This window comes from Poecilia formosa, unplaced genomic scaffold (genome assembly GCF_000485575.1).
Source record: "Poecilia formosa unplaced genomic scaffold, Poecilia_formosa-5.1.2 Scaffold271, whole genome shotgun sequence".
In the NCBI taxonomy this organism is placed as follows: domain Eukaryota; kingdom Metazoa; phylum Chordata; class Actinopteri; order Cyprinodontiformes; family Poeciliidae; genus Poecilia; species Poecilia formosa.
Window position 1 is genome coordinate 731,337 of NW_006800210.1, and position 20,658 is coordinate 751,994.

At 37.2% G+C, this 20,658-nt stretch overlaps 1 protein-coding gene across 1 annotated transcript in view; it reads left to right on the forward strand.

Annotated features, from left to right (window-relative positions):
- Positions 1 to 6,145: 6,145 nt before the first annotated feature.
- The window catches only part of exoc2 (exocyst complex component 2), a 53,658-nt gene continuing 39,145 nt past the window's right edge, over positions 6,146 to 20,658 (forward strand). Inside the window, exons 1-3 of the mRNA XM_007570975.2 lie at positions 6,146 to 6,236; positions 16,990 to 17,147; positions 19,843 to 20,019. Coding sequence (XP_007571037.1) covers positions 17,030 to 17,147; positions 19,843 to 20,019 — 295 coding nt within the window. The 5' untranslated portion in view covers positions 6,146 to 6,236; positions 16,990 to 17,029. The remainder of the gene's footprint in view (positions 6,237 to 16,989; positions 17,148 to 19,842; positions 20,020 to 20,658) is intronic.

Sequence of the window (20,658 nt, forward strand, 5' to 3'; positions counted from 1 at the left end):
TTTTTTTTTTTTTTTTTTTTTTTATGGAGAAAATATTCATGCTGCAAAAATACTCAGGACTCAGTCCAGTAAGAGCCTGGATCCTCGCTGTCACCAATACACCAGCGGAAATGAGAACATATTATTAAATCATAGGTTTGAGAGCCAATGTGCTTCACAGTAAGTCCAGTTAATGTTCACTGACTTTCTCCTCAGTGTGTTGAATGCTCACATGCAAATCCACGGGATAGAAAACTCATGTGTGGCTTTAGAAGGCTCAGGGAAGTTAAGACCTTCTCTTCCTTTCACATGATTTTATTTTATTTTCGTTTAATGTCATGTGGTCATTTTAATCTACGAGTTTTATATTAATTCCGTAATGTCCCTAATAGTGGGTTCAGTACAATCCAAAATTATAGTTCTCGTGTTTTTAGAAAACTCAGCATTTAATGGAACTATAAAGTGTGTGAACAAATTCACTTTGACAGCTTCTTTTATTTAAATCTTAAGAAATGTATATTTTTTAATGCCAGGAACACTATAAATTTATTTAGAATGAATTATTGAAAGTCACTTAGACATTTAAAGTACATTATTTATATCTTATGTCTTTTTGCAATCCAAAATGTAGTAAGAATAATATAATATCCTAAATAGGGGTGGATTAAATGATACACCAGCAATGCAGATGTGCCCTAAAGGATGTAAAAAAAAATGGCATCATGATGTTAGTAAACCCAATAAGAAAAGGAAGCAGAGTGCATGACATCACCCTGTCAGTGGCTGTTTTCTTTCTTGCTCTCCTGCTAATTATGACTAGCCTGAACCAAATCCAAAACATAAATAACCTTCCACTCTAACCACCTCCACCTGTTTATAAACAAAAATAAAGGTCTGAATATGCTCCAGCCTGCCACATCAAATCACGCTTCCATGGCTTCAGCTTGCCGAGATGCAGGAAGTCTGTTTCTTTTCCATTCTAAGGGGGATGAGCAACAAACTCCATCTACATACCAAACATTTAGAAAACAAAGATGCCTAAGAAGCACTAATGCAGAGTCATCTTTACCATGTTTTGTTTTCTTCCTATTTTGCTTGTAAAGCCTCCCTTTTTTTTTTTTTTTTTCCCAGAGAGTGTTTCTCCAAAGCCTCCAGAACTGATCCGGACTGCGCCTCCTGAGACACAGTAGCCTGTTGTCTGGCCTGGGGGGGCTGAGGGAGAGCTGTTATGAGAAGGCAGGGAACATGTTATGTTAACCTGGGTGGTAAAAGCCTGAACATATTTGGGAAAATGCCCCTTTATACCCTCTCTGACCCTCCCATTCTCTTTCTCAAAATCTCTCACATCCCTGCTAAAATTCTCCAAGATCCTTTCAGTCTTTGCTGGCCGGCCTGAGACTCCAGTCTGACTTTATCCTTATGTGATTTCTAAATTTTGTGGTGTAGGTTTGGCAGACAATAATATTTAGATTTGTGTTATTATTAGAAGTCTTTAGCATTTTGATGATATCTGACATAAAACTGCTTTTAAATGTAACATCTGCATAAACTAAGACAGGCAAATTAGCTGTTGGTAATTTTAAGTGTTGCAGCTGCAAAAGGATTATTTAAAAAATATATTTGGCAAAACAAAATAAAATAAATACCTTGGATATTTCATAGAAACAGAAATAACACCAAATATTGCTTTTTCTCAATCCATTTCTACATCAGCCAGCATTATAATTTTAGCACAGCGTTATAATAAAATAAATGCAGGTTTTCACTGTGACAGCATATTGCCAGCGTTTTATTAAATCTATTTAAAATTGTTTAATGTTGAAAACACAGAATATTGAAATACCGTTCAATACAAACTGAACAACCAAATGCAAACAACATTTACCTCTGTATCTATTGTCTGGCAGAGGTGGAGTTTGTAAATTTGGGGCCGATGGGAAATCGTGAAAAACGGGCACCACTTACATTTTATGTCAATTTTTATTATTTTATTACATTTTTCTATAATTAAAAATGATTTTTGATCAAGTTGTTTATCTCTTTCCAAAATATTTTCTGAGTGATTCATTTGATTTTGGTTCAGTTAATTATGGGTGTTGATGTTTGCAGTGCCTGCCATACAGTTATTATTACTTGTAGGGGTAGCATAAAATAGGCTCTACTACGTATGATCTAAAAGGTATAACAATCACAGCAACCAAACTGCACTCATATTTGTAATTAACTTTAACTCTAATTACTATCCAGTGAATTGGACATTCACATGCTGTATAGTATATACTCACATTTGACCTTTCACTTAAATTCTGAGGAATATACAGAAAAACTCCCAGTGTTTTTTTTTTTGGAGGGATAGATCCCCATAGGAAGGTCATCAATTTATCCACCAGATTTATTGATTATTAAGCCTTTTAATGTAGCTCAGTCCCACTTCGTTGACAATGGAATGTTTTTTCTTTCACAAAGCACTTGTCAGGAACAGCAATAGCTTTTCATTTTTACTAGTAGTAACTAAATCTACTTCCTTATTCCAGCATTTTCTTTGCAATTCTTATTAGGGTGTATATTCACAGTGGTTGTGTTACAAACAGCTTTTATCTTTACTAGAAATAGCAACACCCTTTTACTTGTCTCCTCATCCCTGCTCTTTTACAGAATGCAGTTTTTCACTTTACCTAAGTACATGATACAGTTAGCAATCTTGACCGCACATTTGCCTCTGTGGTATTTTATGTTATTCTTGAAGTGTTTTTGGAGGAGCCCATTTTGACACTATATATTTAGGTTTAACATAAACAAGTAAATTCAGACTGTGAAATGAAAAGTGACAGTGTTGACATAATCCTCCAGGATTTTTCTGATTAAAAGTTGGTGGCTCCCTCACTTACAAATAGTCCAGGTCCTGAACGAATATAGCCGCCTCAGAGCATCACATCACCACCATGTTATACTGTTGATAAAATGTTCCTTTTCTGAACATGTTCTGTTGGTTTTATGTCTGATGTAAGAGGATACACAACCACTGTTGTTCAATTTTGGTGGCTTATCTTTTTACATGAGGCCAAGTAGACTTTGACAAGTTTTTTTCCTTTAGTAAATGAAATCACAATTTGAAAGCTACATTTTCTATATTTAGTCAGGTTATCAATGGCTGATATTACTTTTCATTACCTTAGTATGAAACTTGTGCAAAAAAGCAAAACAGAAGACCTCTGTATTAGGCCACATTGTTTCTCATGGCACTCTGTGGGGCCTCTAGGATTTTGGGGGCCCAGACAACAGCCCATGTTTATCTTCAACTCTGAACCAGAATTAGTTTGGCTCTTTGTGGTATGGTATTATGAAAGATTTTCAGGTTGCTTTTGTTTTTATATACAAAAATAAATAAATAAAAATACTAGCACTTAGAAAAGCTACTAACCATCCGAAGAAGTTACACTATGTTCCAACCAGACTACTTGTCTTAAATTAGGATATCTACTAAATGTTCTTTTAAGGCCATACATGTTCATTGCATTATTCTTCCACTGAGGCAAGCAATGTGCTAGCATTCAGTCTGAAAGCCTCTGTTTTTCTTAATTCTTGCATTTTGTTCATCTGGGTGATTTTCCAAACTTAAGCCTGGCACAGGCCTGGATTTCCTGAGTCCAGATTCTCCAGGAAAAGAGAGCTACTGCAGATAAAACAGCACTCAGAAACAAAACAAATCTAAATATCAGAGGTTTATTTAAAATCCTCTCGTCTTATATTAACAGCAGCACTACGGGGCAAGAGATTAGCCATGCTTGGGTCAGCGTTCCTCAGCTATAGTAAGTCTCCTAGGAATACATTTTTTAAATTTTTGTGGTACACATAAAACAGACAGTGACTGGCTTCATACTGGGCAATTGAAAGAAATAATACATAATTAAAGGCCGACATGATAGAAAATCTGTACATACCAATATGACACTGTAATTTTCTTTACCAAGGTTGGGACCCCCCAGGTTAATACAATGTAAACACAGAGCATGCGATCTCCCAGCAGCCATCTTTGACACTGAAGGACTCCTGCTTGTTTGATGTGTTACAGTTGCTATGCCCTGTGCAGGAAGGAAGTGCTCACCCACTGCTCGTCTGTTCCATCTTCAGGACCGGCATGAGGTGGGAGGAGGGATTTCAGTGCAATATTTACAGTGACCTTTTCCTCTCACTGGCCAGGGGCCCATGGGAAAAACTAGAGGAGACAAACAATGAACAATAGGGCTGAGGGATGAGCAACGGTGCCAGCGCAGCATGTGCCATTACGGGACATGGATTAGACAGGGGTGAGGGAGGTCATGGTAACAACTTAAATTGCCATCACTGCCTAACATAACAACACCTGGACACCTGTCCAGAAAACCTAAGCTGTCTGAAAAACACAAGAACATGAATTCAAATGTTTTCTTTTAAATTGCTGTTTAAAACAAGCAGCCATTTAAAAAGTTGTGTTTATATAAACCATTGAATTGAAGCTCTGGCTGTATGTTTAGGGTTGTTGCCCTGCTGCAGTTTTTCAGTCTGTAATGGGTTTTCTTCTAAGATTGCCTTGTGTTGACCTCTACTCACCTTTTCATCAATGTTGATCAGCTTCTCTGTCACTGATGAAGAAACACTGCCGCCACCTTGTTTCATTGTGGAGGCGGTACGTTCAAGATGCATTAACTTTTCCCAAGACAGGGCATTATTGCATGTATGCCAGGAAATTATATTTTTCTCTCATCTGACCAAAGCACAGTTTTCCACAATTTTGATATCTCCCCTTTATTCATTTCTAATTACTTTCTTCCAGCAACAGCTGTCTTTTTGCCACTCTACCTCTAATCCAAGCTGAAGAGCAAGTCTAATAGTTGTTCTATCAAAACATTCTAACACATGAGCAGTAAATCTCTGCAGCTCCTGCAAAGTTATGGAACTATTGGCTGCATCACTGATTTTTGCTCTTAAGTGAAGAGCTTAAGTGAACAATCTTATAGGCTTGGAGTTGTTCCATACTATTTCCATTTTTAGACAATGCATTGAACAGTGCTGTATGAGGTGTTTGGAGCTTTATGTGTGTTCTTTGGTCTTCATGATTCTGTTTGTTCAGTAATGATCTCTATAAAAAAAAAACCTGGGAGGTTTTCACAGAACAGCCATTTTTAAATAAAATGCCAATAAGACCTATCACAGCCTGTGATTGTAGCAAAATTAAAAGTGGACAAGTTCAATGGGTATGAGTATACAGTAAAATAGGTCAACATTAGATTGTTGCCTCACCACAAGATATATGTGATGTACCACTGATGCTCTCATTCACTGGCAATGGCTATACCACTGAGAATACGATCAAAATCTTTCATCGTCATTGCTGTTAAGTAGATGTTTATGTAGACAAACAGCCTCTGTGTGACATCAGCATCTGTGCAAGCTCCCAAGTCACAGTTTGATCCCTCAATTATCAGATTACCCCGTGTAATTGGACAATATGGTTTCCTTGGGGACTGGGCCTTGCCTTATCACAGAAAGTCTTTCTGCCCTGCACAATTTGGTGAGATAAATGTAATGGTATCGGTGCTCCAGTGTGAGCCTGGGTGGTCTCTGTTGCATTTCTAATGATGCTGCGACTTTCCCAGAACAAGTGGAAATACCTCAGTGATGCACCGTGAAAAGAGAGACAAGGAAAGAGCAGAGCTCCCACTGGGCTCCAGTGTTCTTGCACGAAGGACGTCAGATTCTCCTGAGAAAAATGCAGGTTCTCTTTATTTGTTGTTGTTGCAAAGACTCTGTTCTGTTAAGATGCATAACATTTGTCATAAGATTACCTAAAATAGTTTAGTTTAACCATTCGAATGTGTATTTGAGGCAAACAACAAATTAAAAAAAATGCTTTCAAAATTAATGTGACATTAATTCTGAATTTATTTATTGCAGTCTGTAAAATTTGATGTAAAAAAATTCTTAGTCAGCATATGGCAATAAAACACATCCGTTTCATTCCGATTGTAGACTGTGTAATAAAAATGTATTATCTGCTCACTTTCTTAATCACAGATAAAATTAATAATAAAGTGAATAAATATAGATGATTTTAGTCCATTTTTGCTTTATATTGATTTAATTGATTCGTCCAAATATGTATTACAAAAAGAATTTATAAATGGTCAAACTTTTCCACGTGTTTTATTTTGAAGGCTCTGCCCGGAAGTTGTTACAGAAAACAGGAAGCAATCGCTGCAGACGAGCCTCTTTGAGCTGTGAGTTCCAATTTCTATGCAATATTTTGTCATTCTTTTCTTATAATGTGATGATAATGATTATATCACGCAATTTAGAGGACTACAAACTTTAGTAGGATTTCAGCCAAGTCGAATGACAGTACTTGACTCTCTTCTTTGACATGGATTTGACCTACTAGCTTCGTCTAGCGGATGTTAGCTTACGCTAACGTTAGCTCTCAAATTAATCAACAAAGCGGCTGTTTTTGATGTTTTTAATTTAAAATCACCCATGAATAATTTTGATATCCTAAACTGAGCTGACTATGACATAGCAGTGTTTGTAAGTAATGGAGTTGAAGTGGTTTAACTGTCCTTTCGCTAAAAGTTTATGACAGGAGCGTTAGCTATGCCAAACTCTGTTCAAATTTTATAAAATCTTAATGTCCTGGGGCCGTTTCTTTTTAACAGAATATATCGATTGCTTCTGACGTTCTGTGGACGATCCATGGTAAATTCGGCGGGGTGCTTGCTAAGTCATTGCCAAAAGATTTGTCTTAAAGAAACCGTTTGCTTACAAATATTTAGGCATTTCTAGATGACTACAATATGGCTAGGCAGATTACAACTCAGCTGACAATCCATAACACACATAAGCGTCTCACTGAAGTTATCTCATCTGGACGTACTAACACTATTTTTAGGTGAAATGGTATCCTAACAGTTTCATTATCTATAAATTTAGCTTTTTGTATTTTACTGTGTATCATAAATGATGAATTTATAGTTTTTGTTAACCTTTAATAGATAAATAACCTTACATCCATATTTTTGAGGACTGTGCAAAGAGTACATGGACAAACCAATTTATTAAGTCTCTTTATTGTCAATTGTGCATGATAAGATAAAACCATTAAACATAAATTTAATTTCAGGTCAGTTTTCTGCGGTACAGCGATTGTTAAACCAATCAATCAAATTTTATTTGTATAGCACATTTCAGCAGCAAGGCATTTCAAGGTGCTTTACATAATTAAAAAACAAAATAAAAACAGCATGTGACATTGAATAAACAGTAAGAAAGATAAAAGAAAAGAATAGAAAAAGATAAAAACATACTTTTGTTACGGAATTTAAGCGCCTGTCGTCGCCGGACTCTACCGTCTGTTTAACACGGGTATTATCCAGGCCCCGTCGCCTAACAGGACAAGGTTTCCAACCTTGCAGCGCCAAACTCTGTCCACCTATCACGAATTTTTGCGCTAGGACTTCGCTGTCCTACATGGATTTTTGTGCACTATTTTTACCTGTTAGAGTCTAGAATTAAAGATTCCTTCATGTTGAATTTTAAAAGTTCTCCCAGCGACTGATTATTTTGGTCATTGATAAATCTGTCTAGTAAATTACACAAGACTCTTCATATACATACGGTATCATAATTTAATCTTTTGTAATTATATAAGCAGTTTTTACATTGCATGGCTTAATCATGCTTATTAAAGTGGAACTTATAAAAATGTTTACGTTTTGCTACAGAAAAAAAACTTAATTTAAAGTTTATTGACCATTTTAGAAGTGGTGTAGCAATGCCCTCTTTGGAAAACAGCTATGTTTCTTCTGTGATCTTGCTTCTATGAACTTTTTCAATTAAGAGTCTCTGTTATTGTATAAAGTCTTGTCTCTTTTTTCAGGCTCATTAAGTGTAGTGTTTTCAGTCTCAACACGTTTTGCGCTTCTTTAATCCCTTTTTGTGTTCCTTAGTCAAATATTGCTGTAGCATAGGCTCTTTAAGTAGGTTTGTCCAGGGAAAACAGTACTTCAGCATGTGTGTTTGCTCAACAGATTGATTGGACTTGAGAGTGAAAGAGAGCGGATGATTGACAAGTTCACAGCAAGCTGGGGCTGTGTCCTACAAATGTCTGTGATTTGTGTTTATATCCATGCTAGCAGGGCCACACTTAGAGCACTTTGTCTCACCTTCTCCTCCACTTCTCCTAAGTCAGAGGGAAGAAGGAGGGGAGGGGGAGAAACTCAGGGGCAAGGCTACACTGATCCATTTCCTGTCCCCTCCTGGGGCTCTAATTGAAAAATTTGGGTGGCCCTGCTTGTTTGTTTTGGTGGAATGTGGTGGGCTGTATTTTCTGAGGCTTTCCTCAGTGACGCTGCTCTGCTGAGGCCGGGGTGAATTGAGTGACGGGGGTCAGGCCAAGCCCTATTTACGAACCAAACTCACCCTAACCCTCTATCCCCCCTGCACTCTTTGCGGTGTGCCCCACCTGGTTGCCTCGACCCAGCTAAAAGCCTTACCAGGCCACTGGTCTTCACTCTGTGGTTCCTGTGATACAGTGAACCTTGAATTTACAGACAGAGAAACAGAAGACTGAAATTTATTCACAACTTAAAAATAAGTTCATATACTCATTGAAGCATCACAATTTCACCCAAAGAAATGTAGTACCCTGTATTTATTTGTGCTTTAAATTGCCAATGCTGTGGTTATTGACATCCCTGGTTTTAATTGCATCCCTTTTACCAGGAGGATAACAACACATCCCACAGAATTTTCAGTAGAATTTCTTTCAAGATTCTGTCATATAGTTTGTGACATTAATCTTAAGACATCCAGTAAGAATCCCATCTGATTTTCATTTACTGTGTCTTGTTTTAAAGAGCTCCTGATGCCATGCGCTTGAACAATATTTCTAGAACGCTTGTGAGAGTAACAGACTCTGAGAATCACAGACCCTCTACTCTATTTCACAATGTCCATCAGGTGTTTTTTCACATTCAACCTGCTTTACACAAATCTCATCTAACATTGCTGAATTGCGTAAATTTGTTTAATCTCTTCAAGTATTGCTTTCAGTAAAAGTCCAAGTAGAGTTTATCAAACTACACATGTTTAAGTTTGTAGTAGTAGGGAAATTAAAACTTTTTCTGGCAAACAACCAGCTGGCATGTTGCTTTAATTTAACAATTACTATGGAGACTTGGTGACTCCAAGATGCCTCTCTTTGCTGCACTTTCGTTCGATCTCTAGAAGTTATGCTACATCCCTTACCTGCTCACTGCACATGGTGGGAAGATAAACTGGTCCTTCTCCAGTGTTTTTTGTCACCGGTCCAAGTCACTAACTGATTTCTTGATGAAAGGGTTTTAATCCACCAACTCATTTCTTGGTTTTAATCCTTTCTCTTATTGCTGTGACTGTAGATATGGGGAAGTTTAGGTTAATTGTTTTCATTTGTTAACTTAAGATCAACAAAGTAAGCATATCTTGCATGTCTCATTTGAAGGGCATGTTCTCATGTGTCATGTTACCTTTTTGAAGAGTGGCTCTAAAAACCCATTAAAAAAGGAATTCATAAGTTAAAAAAAGAGAAAGTTTTGCAGTTGCAGGCCTGTTCTTCATCGTCTTCATTATCCAATTGTACTTTCACTGAGCAAATTATCTAAAATTTAAAGGTAGGGTTTTTCTAATTTTTTTTAATAGGAGATTAATTCACATTTTCTTCTCTAATTTAATAGTCAAATAATTTTTGAGTCACTTGCACAAGCAAAGTAAGAAACAAATGTATTTCTGGTACTTTTATTCAATATAAACTTAATTCAGTTTATCTGTAACACCAGTTTGTGACTAAATTTATTCCAGAAAAGCAGAAAAAGAGAATTTTATTAAGAATAAATTATTTGAATAATACTCAAGCATTCTTTGAAAAAATACGTCTAAATGAGTTAGAGCCCTATCAATAAGAGAAAGTAATAAACCTGTCAATTTAAACATTCCTTCTTTTGTTATATTTTATATGTTGTTGTGAAGTACAGATTTTTGCTGTAACATATTGAATTTCTGCTCCATAATTAATTACATCGCTTCTGTTTTGACTCTGGATGTTTCTCACGCTTGTATTTTTTTCTTTTTTTTACATAAACCAACCGGGGTAGCAACGTTCCAGCCCGGCTCACCAAGGTTCAGATTGCTCCACTGAGCCTCGTCACCAGGCAGAGCCGCCTGTCTCCAGCCTCCTAATCCTCTGAAAACATTTTCTTACAGTTGCAGGCCTATTCTTCATATTTCTGTTTATTGTTTCAAGATTTTTTTTATCTGGGAAATTGGCGACTTCACTTCATTAAGCCTAACTCAGTGAAGCGCTGGAGACCGACAAACAAACAAACAGATAGCCCCAAACATAACAGAGCCTGTGGGTAAATATGATGCTGGTAGGACGGGGAGCCAGAGGCAAACATCTGATCAGTTTGTCTTTATGAAGAGTCTCCATGAACTTTCAGGCTGGCTGCTCTGCAGAGGAGATGCTGAGTCATTGAAGAAACGGTCAGCAGTCACTGAACAAGTTTCCAAACAGACTGTGCACAGTCTGTTTTAATGGAGCCCATTTATATGGAATCTGATACAGTTCACACATATTATGGTCAATTTCTGGCTATCGGCTACATTAGGCTGTCCACATCTTAGAGCACCGTGGTTGTGAGCGAACAGTGAAGAAGATTGTTTAGGGTCGGCCCAGTCATCCTAGGCTGGGAGATGTTTGGTTGGCTCTGTGCATTCAGAGGAGTCGAAGGGATCTTTGATGGAATCTAGTGTTTATGTAATGATGGGGAGCACAGAGCAAAATGGTGCGTGTCTGTGTGTGTGTGTGGTGCTTAGAGGGGGATGGATTGAGGGTGATGAGCTGTTTTAAATGGGTCCCTTTGTGCCCGCTGAACCCATCACACACTCGCTTACACTCACACTCCAGCACAAATTTATGCCAATCATTGCCATATGTGAGTCACCTTTTAGCTCCAAGGGCTAAATGATCCAAAATTTGAACGCCTTATTCATGACAACGTCGCGGGGCACTGGGTAGAGTGTGTTGCGATTATAGGGGGTCAGCTAGTTTAGATAAATTTGTTTATTTGTGTGGTTACAGTTTCTCATGTTTTGATGTTAGAATAATTCAAATCAGTGTCATTGAAATCAATTCTGAAGACAGTATCTGATGCTTCACTTACTACAATACTGGTATTCTTTTAGTTGTTGCTAAGAGTTAGTATAGCCAGAGGAAAATATGAAGCGGTTAGAATTGCATTGAGAGTCTAACAGAAGAAAAATCCTTCTTATTGTTGCCAGGTTTTACTAAATCTATAATTTAATCCATGCAAGACTTTTATTTATCCATAATGATTGTTTATGCACATGTTTCTCTATCTAAAAATAATTGAAATGGCAGAAAAAATGCTAAGCCCAACTAAATATATCATCTTATTGCTTTAGTAGCATTTGTATTTTTAATGCAGTGAATGTAGCACATCCTTCACGTTCAAGAGCTAAAAGGAGATACACTAATTTTGTCTAATTTTATCATGCATCTTGTGGGAAGCAACATTTTCCGATAATCAAGACAATCTGAGATAATCAAGATAGTTTATTATTCAGAACTTAAATGTGGGTGTGAGAGTAAAAGAAGCAAACAGATGTCAAAACTGGATTCTTGATTTGCCGTTTGCTCTTTTTATCAAATACTCTTCTGATCCTCCCTGCAAAGCATTACGCTTCATAGCGCTTCTATGAAGAAAAGGGTGTATGGGCTGGAACTACACGATTCAGGTTTTTGGTGGCCTTATTTTGTTTGTTTTTTGCAGAGTGACCTGCTGATTCTCATTGTCACTGTAAGGTCTGTAACACATATAAACTTATTCATTTTAACATGACTTTAGTTCCAATGTTTAGCTCAAGAAACACTAACCTTAACAGAAACCACTGGCACTTTGATAGAAATTGTCATTTTGAATTTAATACAAAATAGAGAATGCAAGATGTTTTTCTTGATGTTGAAGGAAACACATATTCCTCGCTTTTGTTTGCTTTTTACTTAAGGTGAAACAGAATACTAAGAAACGTGTGGGTTGTTTAGGCATTTACAAACTGAAAGAAGTGCCAGTTTTCCGTTTTGATCCATTTAACGGAAACAAAAAAGTTTGACTTTTCCAGTTTTTGATCATCAGTTAAAAGCCAATCCACAAAAATCTATTTCTATCTTTGGCTGAATGGTCATTACATCATAAAAAAACAACAATAAAAATAAAAAAAACCAACAAAAAATCTAGTAATTGGCTAATAAGTTGATCTATCTTTTAGATATGGATGTGGTTACACTCTTTACAGGTCTGGATTTGTTATGATAAGTTATTTAAATAAAAATTTAGTGAACCTTTCTTTTCTTTCTTTTTTTTGTAAGTATGAATTGTTTCAGTCTCATTTTTTTAAAGCACACTGTGATTCAACAAGCTGAGTTGTTTCTGATATTTTTTAAGATTATGTAAAAAAAAAGCTCTCAATTCTTTAGTAAAGGAAATCATCAAAATAATAGTTTTCTTTACAAATGATATGTAAATGAACTTATCTTCAATTTTTCAACCCATAGATTAATTTGGCATTGAATTAATGTACTAATAAAAAAAAAAATCAGACGAGTAAATTTGTAATTTCTCGTCATTATAGTTCAGTCGAATCTTTTTTCTTATTCTTCATGTTCAAAAATTGAATGTTGACCTAACCTCAACAAAAATGATCTGCTTTTTCCGTCCTAGATGCAAGTTAAAAAGATGTTAATCCTCTACTCAACAATATGAACAATTTCTATTTAAACAATACTCTGCATAGTTTTCTCTAACAGCTGCTGTATAATTAGAGGCAACTCTGGTGTTGGTGACCTTCAAAGGAAAGTAAAGAGTGATACATGGGAGAGTGGCAGCATCATGATTCTGAGGGATTCCTGCTGTAGAAAGGAAGCTAAAAACAACCTATGAGTAAATTTAGCCAACGAAAAAAGTCGGGGCTTGACACATGTTAGAACAAAGTGGTTTATCATCTTCTAATGCCCCCTAGAGGCTCGTCATTTTATCCCTTTTTAGGAAGATGCTGCCCCCTTAAACGGTTCCAGTTGGGGATTCTTTTCCTTTTCATGTTGCTCAACGGCAAGAAAAAAAAGAGTTTGCAGTTAAGCGTCCGTTTGAATAAAGTTACAATTTCTCTGACCTTGTTAGCAGGGTATTTGTGGTGATGCATGACATGAGGAGTCCCGTTACTAGCGACTCTGTACCTTGTGCGAGCGTGCGTGATGTTCCACACGTGTGTGTGTGTGTGTGTGTGCGTGCTGGATGTTGCAGAGAAGGGTCTGGGCAGTGTTCCCGTGTCCATGAGCAGCCCCCAGAGTAAAGTAAACACAGCGGCTCTTTTCTCATCCCAGCCGTCAGCAGGCTCTCCCCAGGCCCGCGCCGGAGACCACACACCCAGACCACACACACGCACACATCTACAGACATTCATGCACACACATGCACTGCCCAGAACTCTCTTCAGATTCTTCCTCACGCTCGCATACGCACAGACCACACAACACCAGCCCGGGCCCCTCGCACGCAAACCTCGCTGAGCTGTCATTTTGCCCAGCGTCTGTCTGTGTGTGTGTGCGCGGGTGTGTGTGTGTTCATGTGTACTATATAGGACAGAAATACCCCTGGAAGTAGAATCTGAATTATTATACAAAAAAAAAGGGCTGTGGTCTCATCCCCCCACCCCTTCTCCTCGCCACTCCCGCTCCAAACATGTGGGATTGATGAAGGATATACCAGGCTCTTGTTTTAGGCCTGTTGACCCCTTATCTTCATCATGTCAGATTCAGAGCCCCTCCATTTCCTCTTAACAAGCGCAGGGTAGCAGCAACAGCGCGAGGTAAATCCCTCTGGAGGTTTGTCTGTAGCTTTGGGATGTTGGTGCGTCCCGGCAGGGAAGGAGCTGTTCCAGAACATTCCTCGGACAGGTTCCTATTCTGCTCAATTTTTGGGTCACTACAGTCTTGCTTACTTTCATGCGTCTGTGTTTCTGACTGGCTTTTTTTTTTTCTCGCAATATTGTTCTTTTAAATGAAAGTGCCTTAGAAGTCGCAGTTTCCTCTATTTTTTTTAATCCTCTCAGCCACATATGCATAATTTGATACCTTTTTAATAAACTGTGTGCTTGTTTTTCTTTTTTTTTCTAGTTAAAGTAAATATAACATTTCTTAATTTTTGTTTAACATCTTAAATGTATTCTAATATATTTTAATTGCAACATCTTACAGACATTGTTATATATCTTCTGTACAGGTTATAAGTCATTGAGGGGAATTTCTTGACACAGATGTCTAGATATGGTCTATATAAACATAAGCTGGTTCTGGGAGATAAGACAGATTCTCACTTTGTAAACAGTTGTAATGAATGACAGCTTGACGTATGTTGTGTTATACTCCTTAAGGATATATCTAAGTATTATGATTCTGTGTTGTGTTTAATCAAATCAATTTTATTTAAATGCACCAATTTATATCTTGAGAAGTATTTTATTTTTTATTTTTTAAGAAATTTCATAATATAATATTAAACAGAACTGTGTCTAGCTTTCCTTCTATGAATGTAAAGATCAATAATTCTGTGATATGTAATTCAGCATCATTCATAGAAGTTGAAAGCGCAAAAGGATAAAACTGATTTGCTGATATGCATTCCTCTTGTTGATGAATCTGCAGAGCTATCTTGTAGTTTCCTTTTAAACAGCTTTTTCCAACTTTTGAGTTCCATTTGGCCTCCTTTTAAAATACCCTAACACTGAAAAAGTAGAGTGTCACAAGATATTGAGTTATAGATAATATCATTAAGGTCAATAATGGTCAATAATTATTGCTTGCTTCAAACTGAAGCTTATCGACACCGTCACCTCTTTGTGCTTAAGTTTGGCACTTCCACTAGATGCTGGTCAAGGATAATAGCTGCCACTTCATGTCATCATTCAGTCCAAATTTGTTTTGAAATTATAAAATATAAAAAATCTGTCATATTTGCCTACATTTTTCCATCTTTTAAAAGTGGGTGTTTAGGATATGGTGATGAATTTAAAACCCATTTCCTCTTAACCGTCTTCCAAGGAGAAACTGTGTGCTTTTGAGTCCATTTGTTTTCAACCTTGGTGATTGTTTTTCCTTCCTCAGAGGCAAATTCTGCTTCTAACTTTCCTAGTTTTTTTTTTTTTCCTTTTCTCTCATCTTTCTCATTGATTTATCTTAGAAGCAGCAGTTATAGTGTTGTCCCTTGTTTTTAATGGAATAATTTAATGGCTTCAATATCTGGATACTGCTGCAGGTACTGACTCTAAAGCTTAGAAGTTGCCAACACAAGAATCAGCTTTCTGTGTGTGTCGGAGTGCAAGTTTTGCTTTTCTTTTCTCTGGTTATTGTTAAGCATAGAACTAAAATTGGGAAAATGGATATCCTCCTTTTTTCTGAAAATGTTGCTCCTTTAAATTTAGACAAATTTTGCAGAACATTGCAAACCTACATATCTGTAAGCTGTTTGGAGCTCCTTATGGATCAGTTCAGGCCTCTCACATACAGCCACATTAGTTTTGGACTGTGAGATTTCATATTTCTTGCGTATTCTTAATTTTTGAGTCTGTGCAGAGAGTTACCACAATGGACAAGCTAAGGGTCCGATCCGTGTGAACTCCTGCATTGTTTGAGGTGAACGTGTTCTGGCTGCAGAGCGAAAGGGCGGAAGCCCATCTCGGGTTGCTTCACAAAGCTGAGCTTGGTCAGAGACCTGGCAGTAATTTATTAGCAAACATCTGCTCAGCTGAAATGCTTCCTTTCATATTTTTTTTTTATTTGAAACCCTTCTCTCTCCCCAACATGAACCGATTTGCATGGTTGCTCCTTCTTTGGTACCAGAATGTGTACAGTATTGTGTGGGCTTATGAGGAATGATTGGGCAGACCAGGTTTATTTATCCTGCGCTGTGAGGTTTACATTCTTCCAATCCTCTCTGCTCTCTGTCTGTTTCGTTCTTGGCCGCTTTCTCTGTGTTTGCTAATATCTGAGAGATAACTTTTGCAATGCATACATTGTTTGGAGACGGAAATGAACTTTGAGCCAAATTCTGATCATATTTTGGTAAAAAGGTCTAAATATCTGGCATGAGTACTAAGTAAAAATCCTTGTTGAATTTATAAAATGGTTTGTGTTATTACTGATTTCATACATTGTATTGTAATAGTGTTAACCTCCAGTGATTCCTTATTTGAGTTTTTACACAACATGGAAAAAATGAAAAAGAAATCAGAATAGTATAAGTTATAAAAGCCTTATTAATTATTCCATTTTCTAAAAGATAAAAACCCATGTGTCTTAATAATATAAAGTATTTTTCCATTGGTTTTATGTTTAAATGATGTCCTTTATCTTATATTAAAATAAATTACATTAAATTTTGGGTTGATTCCATTTTTCATTTACTTTTTTTTGTTGCTGACAGATGACCACAAATAAACCCATACTTGTTCAAACATTTTAAAAAGGCCTCCAAACTTATTTAGATTAGAGTTTGAAACTGAATCAGTTTTCAAAGTTTGTCCAGATTAGATGCCAAGTAAAGGATAAAACATTTCAGATTATTCCCAGTTACTAACAAACTAAAAGATGTGACAAATTGTAAAACATATGAATTTAGTGCAGGGTAGTCCAGTGTAAATTTGAACACACATTTTTATGTTAGTGCAACTTTTCAATGGACGTTTGGGAATACATTTGTTGATCTAATGTTTGTATAGAAGCAAAGTATGCAACAATTTCAATTAGTTTTGTTGTCGAGTTCTTTTCTCTAACTTAAATGGACCAACAGGACATTCTATAATGTTCTACGAGGAGGCTGCATTTTGGATGCCACCCAATTCTTACCATTGTATGTTTTGCTTGTCCAGTTGCTGATTGGTCCAGAGCAGCACTGCGACTCAGGCCAAAATGTCACCAGCACGGCTGCCACCACTAGTCACGGGCATCTCACCTAAGGAGGGACCAGCATGGACCAAAGTGACCATTCGTGGAGAGAACCTGGGCACAGGCCCAGCTGATCTCATTGGTAAGACCTTTAAAACTAACTAACATATCAGTACCAGTAAAGTCATAGTTTGTATTTTTGTTTTTTTATTTATATGTATATATATTTTTTTATTATTATTATTTTTTTTCATGGGAGTTGACTTTTGGAATGTGGAGTTTAATGGCCGTTCAGGTGTTTTGTCTTATTGTCTCTTGCTGAAATATACATACATGTTATTTAAATTAAGTGAATATCTTTAATTTGTTGTTAAAGGTCTTTAAATTCGAGTATGTGGAGCAGACAGGTTAAAGATATTCAGTCTTGCATCAAATGCAGTGTTCTGTCATATCCAGTCAAGAACATATAGGGACAAGTTGGCATATAGTGATAAAAAGTTACTAATAATTTGTGAAACCTGCAAAAATAAGTGATCTGAGTTTGTCATGCGATTATAAAATGTAACACAAGTCAACAGAGAATTCTGAAAATATTTAGTTTTCTTTAAAGAATAAAAACAAAAACGAGCAACTTTTCTACCTCATTACCAAATTAACCATTAAAAACAACTTTAAAACTCTAAACTGATAAAATTCAAATGACCACTGTTGATATTAATTATAATAGCCAAAATATATTTTGCATTCACCAGATTTTTGAATCAGTGGTACTAAAGATCCTTAAATGTGTTTTACTTTGACACAAACGTTTCTCGCTGGTAGTTTGTCTTTGCTAGCATATAAACACATTTATGTATAATGTTCAATGGCTTTACTAGTATTTAGATAAATGAGAAAGTCCAATGATCTCAGCTAAGAAGAACTGTAGACTTATATATTTTAGGAAACGTGTTGTTCAAAGAATATCAATTCAAATGACATAAGTACACATTTTCCAAACTGTCACCCTCAGTTTGAAAGGAAGTTTGTCAGGATTTTCAGAAATAACCCAGGAATCACCAGGTCTTAAGCTTTTCATGAACTAGAAACTGCTGGAACACCATTAGAAGCCAGTTTTACTCCACCATGGACTGAGCGAGTGTCATCCAAAATATAACCTGTCCAAAATCGACACATTAAAGCTTGACAGAGATTTGTAGCTGCACATGTGGACAAGCCAAATACTTTCTAATATGAAGATGTAGATGAAATTATTTGGCCACAACGAGAAGACATATGGGACAAGTCAAGGAGAAGCTCTTAGTCCTAAAACCAGACTGTTAAATGGTGGTGGCAGCATGTGCTTCTTTTAGAGGTACTGGTCCACTGCACAAAGTGGATGAAGAAATGAAAGATGGTTACCGTCAGATGTTGTATCTTCACCTCACAATATCAAACGGAATGGTGAAACATGGACTCAATGTTTCAGCTGATCCCAAACCTACCTGCAGGCAACTGGAATGACCCTGAAGTAAGCCCTGAACTCAATCTTATTGAAACTTGCGCTTGAAAGTTGAACCAACCAGTTTAAATGGACTTTGCGAATTCTGCCATTAAGTCAAATGTCCAGTCAGAATTGCACATTAAGCTTAGTGATGGTTACAAATAGTGCATTGTCAAAGTGTGACCTCCTTGGAGACATGTAGGTAAATATTATTTTAAGGGTGTATGTATAATTTAACCCCTGTGTAGATTAGAGAAAATCCACAATAAAATCAAAACTAAATTTGCTTGTTTCTAAACCACTTTTTTTTTTTTAATTTGACCCTCTAAAGCCCCCCACCCCCACCCCAAAAACAATTAAAATAATTATGATCCATCTGCTCACAGGTACTGGATGTATACCCTTTATGTTTAAAGAAAACAGTCTTGTACACACTCAAGACCAGAATTCACATTTTAACATATTATAAGACTTTTTCCTATTTCTGAACATCGAAAAACAGAGTTGTCATTTGGCTTAAAAGAAAAAAAGTCAAATGACTTTTTTTGTAAGCCAAACTTGAGCTTGAAACATCTTGCTCTCATTAGATGATTTTAACATCACACTTTGTCTCTGCCAATATTTTCCGTCATATTTGCCAGTTCCTGCAAAAACTCTGATGGCAGTTCAGAGGACCCACAAACCGCTCTTCATCGGGCTGCCAGCTCCCTGGCCAGGAGTACAAGTCTATTCCTGACCGTCCATGTCCCTGGGGCCTCGACTAGGACAATTAGATATGCACAAATGTGTGTGAGTGCTTATGTATCCAAACAAAGTGGCCTATGGAGAACAGAGGCAGGAAATGGGGCTCTAATGGGCAAATTATTTACGGTTTTATGGGCTATTTGTTGATCGCCTCTCGCTGGGTGACACACACGCCAAGCGCTACCAGATCTCCTCTGCTGAAAATGCCCAAGTTCTGCCTGCCTCACGAAGGTTTTGTGAGGTTCTAAGAAGAGGCTGACAGATGTCGGGGCAGAGTGCACATTGTGCCAGTAATGAGCCACTTAGCACTGAGGAGTCACTCACATTAAGTTTAAGCAGTTGAGTGAGTTGGAGGAAGATCAAGGCCACCCACGCCAGCTGTGACCCCGGCTTGAGCTTCGACCTCTGGTGACAGTTTGACTAAACTTGCTGATAGATGACAGCGCTGTCTGAGTAAGCTCTTCTACACTGCTCCATATTTGTATTCCTGTGTGTGTGTGCTTGCATTCCAAATGTTTATTTGTTCCCCCTGTGTGTGTATGTGTGTGTGTGTGTGTGTGTGTCTGCATCTTTCACCCATTTCACCTTTTTCTCTCCCTCTCCATCTCAGGTCTGTCCATCTGCGGCCATAACTGCATGCTGACAGCAGAGTGGATGTCGGCCAGCAAAATAGTGTGCCGTGTGGGGCCTGCCAAAGATGACAAGGGAGAAATCATCGTCACCACAAAGTCCGGAGGCCTCGGCACCTCGACCGTCTCATTTAAACTGCTCAGGCCAGAGAGGATTGGTAAGACTCAAAAGGGAAAAGGTCAACGAACCAATGAAGTGCCCATGAGCGCTGCAGCTATTGATGATGTATATATGGCTTGAAGTAAACTTTAAATTTAGTTTCTTCTGGATATCTGTCAACAATGGCTTGGGCCCAGATTGGTGGATTGCAAGAGTAACAGATGACAGATTCTCCCTCCTGAGCTGCCAAACTGTGCAGCTCCTCCTCTCTTAAAAACCTCCGAGACCTTCACAGTTAAACAACTTTCAGGCTAAATTATTTAACTAATGATTTTACTTTTAAAGGCAGTTTCTTGGTCTTGGTTTTTATTTATTTATATCAGGAGACTGAAAATAAGTAGGTGCAACATTTCAAGAGTTTTTGTAAAAAAAAAAAATAAAAAAGGGATGATTTTTTTCCTCTAGTTTACAATGATGCACCACTTTGTGTTGGTCAGTTGCATAAATTCCCAGTAAAATATACTCAAGTGGCACAATGTCAAATGATTTTAGTGGATTGAAAACCTTTGTAAGGCAGTATCTACTGGTGACATTTTTCATAAAATTCTACTTTTAATCTAACCACAATCTAATAAAAACACCACATCTAATTGCATGTGGTGTTTATTTATTATTTCTAATATAAATTAGTGTTCTG